Below are 6,994 nucleotides of genomic sequence, written 5' to 3'. Positions count from 1 at the left end.
AACTCACAGAGATCCGCCTGCCTCTGCCTCCCAAGTGCTGGGATTAAAAGCATTCGCCACCACCGCCCGGCCCGCACTGAGTACTTGATGTGTTAGGCATCAAAGCTTGAAACATGGATGATAGAAGCAGTAAAGGAGGAGCAGGCAGTCATGTAACATAACTCTGTTGTTTATGTTTCAGAGAAGCGAGTAGCGCAGATGGGAGGCTTAGGGAAGGAGTTGTGATGAGCACACCTCGCACCCCTTCATTCAGAAGGGGTTTTGTGGATTATGCACCTAAGACTGAGTCACACAGTTCTGATGCTTAAAGACAAAAATAAAAGATTGAAAATGTCTGTGCTAGTAGCTGAAGAACCATCTTTTAAGATTTATTGGTGGGGATGTGTGTGTGTGTGTGCGCACATGTGCTTGTGCAGTAGAGGTGTAGGGGTTATGTGTGTCTGTGTGCTTGGGTGCACGCGTGTGCATGTGGAGGTCAGCAGACCACCGTGGGTGTGCCTCCTCATGTCTTGACTTTGCTTGCCAGTGTGAGAAAATACTTGAGACAGCACAAGGTGCATGTGTTCTGGGCTGGGAACATTCTGGAGAAGCACTAACCCTGACTCATGGCCAAGCAAAGGAGGCTTGCTGCAGAAAGAAAGGGGTTGTAGTAAAAAGCCCGATGAGGGCAGGCACACATGGGTGGGCATACACACAACTGCTTTCCCACCACCCGGAATGCCTTTTTGTTCTCCTGCCCAGTTGCTTCTCATGGCATGTGGGTCTCTAGTGAGGATCTCCTCCAGAACACTTGTTTAACATCCGTCCATTCTCAGGCGCTCTCTGCCCCATAGCTGCTTCTTTAAAACTCCCGGGCATTCATGTTTTATTGTTATATTCCTTGTCTTTAATATGAGATTTACCAGAACAGAGGTAGTATTTTCCTTGTTGGTACCAAATATTATGAAAGTGATGTTCCTTAAAACCCCCGATCAGAGCCGGGTGGTGGTGGCGTACGCCTTTAATCCCAGCACTTGGGAGGCAGAGGCAGGCGGATCTCTGGGAGTTCGAGACCAGCCTGGTCTATAAGAGCTAGTTCCAGGACAGGCTCCAAAGCCACAGAGAAACCCTGTCTCGGAAAAAAAAAAAAAAAAAAAAACCCGATCAGATCGGCACAAATAGTAGGCACTCAGTAAAAGAGGTGGTTATTCTGTGTTAAGGGTGGAGGGGAAAGGGCTCCAGACAGAGTTACAAGCCCAGACAGAAACGTGCCAGGTTAGGTGATGGTGGGTGGTCGGTATGAGTCTCTGTAAGGTGTATGTAAGGTCTGTCCTTGACCTGAGACTAGGGAGTAGTAGCAGAACGACGGGAGGCCTGGTATGACTAAGTCTCACATTTTTGTTGTTTTTTTTGTTTGTTTGTTTGTTTTTCGAGACAGGGTTTCTCTGTAGCTTTGGAGCCTGTCCTGGGACTCCCTTTGTAGACCAGGCTGGCCTCGAACTCACAGAGATCTGCCTGCCTCTGCCTCCCGAGTGCTGGGATTAAGGGCGTGCGCCACCACCGCCCGGCTAAGTCTCACATTTTTGTAAAGTTGCATTGTCTACAGAAAGTGGAAACTGGACCTGAGGGAAGAGACTGGGGTAACAAAAAAGGATGAGGTTCGTTGTGCTACCTAGGAAGTCAGGACATTCTGGTTAATGAGAGTTTAGTTTATTGTAGTCTTTGGCCACATTTATCAGCACTGATGACGTGACATGCCCAGTATTTGGCCTGAAGAAATGTACCTTTGAGCCAGATACAGTGGCTGCACTCGTAGTTCCGGTTGTGTGGTGTAGCCCGGGTAAGAACCCAAAGATGGAAATTGTGGTTCAACCCCAAAACCAGAAAAGCAAGGCAGCAAAATCACTGGTCTTCAGACAAGATTTTTTTCATCAATATACAAATAATAAACCAGGTGGTGGTATACGCCTTTAATCCCAGCAGATTAAAGGCAGAGGCTGCGGATCTCTGTGATTTCAAGGTCAGCCTGGTCTACAAGAGCTAGTAGAGGACAGGCCTCAAAGTAACAGAGAAACCCTGATGTGGGAGTGTCATATATCAATCTGTTGATTTCATTGGTTAAGCAATAAAGAAACTGCTTGGCCCTCATACGTTAAAACATAGGTGGGAGGAGTAAACAGAACAAAATGCTGGGAGGAAAAGGAAGTGAGCTCAGAGACGCCATGCTCCCCTCTCCCGGGTGGACATGATAGCTCAGCTCTCTGAGGCACTTGCAATGAAGCTCCAACCCAGGATGGATGTAGGCTAGAATCTTTCCCGGTAAGACTGATGCTACACAGATTATTAGAGATGGGTTGGTCGGGATATGAGAATTAGCCTGTAAGGGCTAGAGTTAATGGGCCAAGCAGTGTTTAAAAGAATACAGTGTCCGTGTAATTATTTCGGGGCATAAGCTAGCAGGCGGCCGGGGTGCTGGGGACGCAGCCCCGCCGCTCCTGTTACAACAAAACCCTGTCTCAAAAAACCAAACAAATAAGTAAATAAAACAAATAATATACCACTACGATGTGGGAGGCTGAGTCAAGGTCACTCGAGTGCAGGACTTCACAACTAGGCTGGCGAGCATGGGGAAGCCTCACTTTATGATTTTTTTAAGTGCCTTTGTTTGTTTTGGTAATAATACCATTTCTTTTTTCCTTCTAGTTTTCATTCAACATGTTTGATCACCCGATTCCCCGGGTCTTCCAGAACCGCTTCTCTACGCAGTACCGCTGCTTCTCCGTGTCTATGCTAGCAGGGCCTAATGACAGGTCAGATGTGGAGAAAGGAGGGAAGAGTATGTGCTTGTTTTTATTTTGAATAGTTACCTTTCCTGCCCCCAAAGTCTGTGAATGAGCCTTGTAGCCTTCCATAACCCTTATTTTGCATGTGGGCATCAGACACTCGCATTATAGTAAAAATGTCACTCATCCTAGGGCATGGACGGTGGGAGCAGGGCGCTAATTATGTTTGATGACCGCGTGCCATCAGAGCACAGAAGTTAGTAACGTCAAGTAAGACTGTTTATGAGAAGTCATTATGAAGTTCTGATTACCCTAAAACCACTGTTTAAAGCTTTAGAAAGATGCATCTTGCCTTGACTTTGTTATAGCCCTTTTATTTTTATTTACTTAACATTCCTGAACTATTCTTTTTCACAGTAATTATGCCGCCCTCGGCCCTCGATCAGCTCAGTAAGTATGTTTTAAGTGACTCAACATTTGGGCATTAGAAGGCTGCAGGCATGAGCATGGCTCCTCGTTGTGCACAGGTCTAGGTAACACTTGTCAGGGTCTGCTGGGCTAGGGGGACCAACCAAGGCCACAGTGCCTTACACGAGGCAAGGTGTGGTTGAGCTTTCCACGGCCTGGGCACCATAAGCACCCCTCTGAGAAGGGTATTCCTTCCTCCCTCTAGCCCCTCACCCCATTGCCTGACTTGCCTCAAGCACTTGTCCCAATACAAAGGTGCAATGCATAGTGTTTGAGCAGTTCCTGTGGTGGTGTGGGCTCACTCGGTTGTCCCCTAGAAATGGTTGATTTACAAGAGGACCACGAGAAGTAGGTCTTCATCTCCCTTCCAGATAGCTCTTCAGAGCTCCAGACCGCCAGTGTGGCTTTGCATCCTGAAGAAAGTGGAGGCTGAACTGTTGCTTTCTTCCTATGCAGATAAGGCCTCTTGTGAGAAGAGTCTCAGGCTTCCTTTCTTGGTTATGGATAGCCTTAATTATGGATGCGCTCTTGGCTTTTGGAGCTTGATGTTCCCACTTGAATTCACCTGTGAAGATTGGTTATGGGGTGAAGTAATGACTTGCCGAGAATAGGTGCCGCTTTGCAGTGTTTGGGCTTTGTGCTTTGCCCTGCCCAATTATTGACTTAGAGTCTGGCTTTTCATAGTATCTCCTTTAAGCAGGGACACTATCAGTGCTTGCTCGTTGGAGCTGCAGTGTTAATTGGGTACATATCAAGCCCTTCTGGTTCTAGTGACAAGTGGAGAGGTGACCTATGTCCAGTGAAGGCTTCTACTTAGGCAGCAGGTAGAATAAAAGCCACGGGGTTCACAATAGGCTATCATTACAGAGGAAGGATGGGTCTTTGTTTTTGCTTTTGGGGTAAGCTGACTAAGGAGCCCAGGTGTGTTCCTTAGAACAGTATCCTAGAAGATGCTCAGGAACTGGATCAGTGGGCTTCAGACCAGATTAGATCAATATTCAGACCCCCTTTTTTTTTTCTTTTGCCTTACTGGTGATTCAGGTAAGCCAGGCAAGTACTTACTGAGTTATACCTTGAGTTCTTTAAAAGGTTTTTTTGAGACTGAGTCTCACCAAGTTAACTAAGCTGGCCTTGATCTTAAAAATCTCCCGGTCTTGACTTTGTGAGTATCTGGGCTTACAGGTATTGCCGCTGTGCTCAACTGTTGATTTCTTAAGTTAGTCTTCTAACCAAGGAAGACCGAGGGAGCCCTGATTTGTGAAATGCAGGTTATTTCTCTGGCTGGAGGTCCGGGGAGCTCCAAGTCAGGCTCTTCATCCATCAGAGGCTGAGGGATACTACAGCAGTCTTGGGTCTGTGGCTGGAACCTGGTCTGGGGCACCCAAGAACATCCAGGGGTCAACTTGTAGCTTCCACACCTGGCAGTGTTTTAGTGATGGTGAGCCTAGCTCCTTGGCCCTGGGCTACTTGTCTTAGTCACCCTTATGCTAGCAAGGTCACCTTAGTGATACTGTTTTCTAAGCTGTTGTGAAGCACCCTACTCAAGCCCTTCCCCGATTCTCCATATTCTTTCAACATTTAGAGAGAGGCCAGAAGTCTGTTACCTCTCAATGCATAGTGGATATTTCTTGCCAGCTGTGGTGGCGTACAACTGTAATCCTGACACAGGAGGTAGGGACAGGCCTCTGAGTTGGAGGCCATCCAGGGCTGTGGAGGAAGTCCTGGTGTGTGTGCTTAACCTGACAAGCTGCAGTCTACTTCAGTGGTAGAGTTCCCAGACTTAAGCAGATTTGTTCTGGATCTTGACATACCATTCCTGAGCAGGGTAGTTTGGGACATGCTATTTTACCCACATGTCTCAGTTTTCCCTATTATTTGAAAAGGGAGAGATGATAGTGCCTTACTGCTCTGGGAGGATTAAGCAAATGCCCAGGACATGGCAAACACCATTGGTACCCTCTCAGACCCTTCTCTGGGTGCCCCGGACTTTTCTTGTCTCTTGTGGCCAGGCTCTCCTTTCTCTGACCTTGTGCCTTTGGAGTCAGTGTTCCACCTGTCCTGTTTGCTGTCTCCTACCCTTTGTGCAGCCCTAACGGAACTCTTAGACCACTGCAATGTGGAGACATACAGTGTTGTGAACTTGCTGAGCTGGGGCTGCCCACTGGGCCTAGATATGTGCTCTGTTCCATGTGTTCTCATCGTAAGCTCTCCCTTCCTGACTCACACTCACACCCGACCTCATCCATCTTGCCTCACTGCTGGCCATTCTTTGAACTGGCTGAGTTCTTCTCCATTTCTTTGCTCAGCTGCCCCCTTCCTGGATTGTGTGTTTGCTGGCTGACCTGGAAAGCTGGCTCTTCAGGGGCTAGGAAGCCTGTTACCTGGTCTTTCTCGCTTCCCACTCTTTCCTTCCCGGGTTCCTGCAGTATCTGCTGGTGCATATCAGTTCCCAGTCTTACCTCTCTGAAAATCCTTTAAAGGAACAGATTTTTGTGTGGCACATGGTTGCCACTTAAATTGTTAATGGATAGATAAATGAACATGTTACTTTTATTAACCATGAATTTAGAAAATCATGTCTGTGCTGGTGCTGCATGACTTAAATTACCAAGTTCCTCTAAGGCCCCATGGTGTGTTCCTGCAGACAGTGATAAGATGTGAGCGCAAGCGCTGAAGTTTAGGGTCCAAGGCCACAGTACAGGCATTGGGTGAATAAGGTTTCTTTCACAGGAATTGGTGTTGGATGGGATACCTGACTGTATCTTATAACCTCTTTGTTCTTAGGCCGGCTCAACATTACCTATCCCATGCTGTTTAAACTGACTAACAAGAATTCAGACCGAATGACACACTGTGGTGTACTGGAGTTCGTTGCTGATGAAGGCATCTGTTATCTCCCCCACTGGGTGAGTTGGGCTGCGAGGGTCTGTAGAGAGTCCTTCCCATGGGAACTTTGAAAGTAGAGACAACTCTTCTGCCTATATGTGCATGCTTGAGAGTCCTTCCTTCAAGTAAAAAGGCCCAAGAGGAGAACATCTTCAGCAGTGTGCTGTACCATGTTTAAAACATCCTGCTTAACTGTGTAGACACAGGTCATTGCAGACCTGGGTGCCTCATCAAGGACCCTGGAGCAGGGCCCCTCAGAGAGGCTAGCAGAACTACCCATTGAAAGAGGATCCCGAGGTGGCAGTCATTCTGAGGGTGGTGGTGGAGATTTCACACCTCTTTCCTTTCTTTCCCTCCCTTCTGTCCTTGCCCACTTGACAAAGTCAGCTTTGGGAAGTCTTCCCAGGGAAGCCTGTATCCTGTAGTAGCTGGCCTGGTCTCTGAAGCTGCCCTGGATGGATAAAGTGCAGGGTAGCCACTCTTTCCGTCCTTCTCCTGCAGAGGCCCCTGTGGCTCACCTATTGAAGTGGGAGGTAGAACAACACTGCTCTGAAGATCTCCCTTTAAGGCTCAGGCTTGTGGCTGGGATGGCTGCTTGCCCAAATTCTTTGACAACTTTAGCTCAGGAAACTATCTGAATTCCTTTCTCTGAGATGCTACATGGCACCTAGGAAACCTGTATGGTATGGGGCTGTTCTCCCTTTGTGGGCTGTCCTTCTAGTTCATGCATGGGCAGGCATTTCTGTCATTACCAGTCCTTTAGTACAGTGTGATGTGGGAGTGCCATATATCAATCTGTTGATTTCATTGGTTAAGGAATAAAGAAACTGCCTAGGCCCCTTGATAGGCCAACCCTTAAGTGGGTGGAGTAAACAGAA

General features: G+C 47.6%; 1 protein-coding gene across 2 annotated transcripts in view; it reads left to right on the top strand.

Annotated features, from left to right (window-relative positions):
- Nucleotides 1-6,994, top strand: part of Ufd1 (ubiquitin recognition factor in ER associated degradation 1) — a 23,202-nt gene that overhangs the window by 1,202 nt on the left and 15,006 nt on the right. The window contains exons 2-4 of one of the 2 annotated variants that reach the window (XM_005372051.3): nt 2,683-2,815; nt 3,180-3,212; nt 6,015-6,136. In XM_005372051.3, coding sequence (XP_005372108.1) covers nt 2,683-2,815; nt 3,180-3,212; nt 6,015-6,136 — 288 coding nt within the window. The remainder of the gene's footprint in view (nt 1-2,682; nt 2,816-3,179; nt 3,213-6,014; nt 6,137-6,994) is intronic. The other variant, XM_005372052.3, reaches the window with a different exon arrangement.

This window comes from Microtus ochrogaster, unplaced genomic scaffold, assembly GCF_000317375.1.
Source record: "Microtus ochrogaster isolate Prairie Vole_2 unplaced genomic scaffold, MicOch1.0 UNK165, whole genome shotgun sequence".
NCBI lineage: Eukaryota > Metazoa > Chordata > Mammalia > Rodentia > Cricetidae > Microtus > Microtus ochrogaster.
This window is presented reverse-complemented; position numbering and strand designations above follow the sequence as displayed.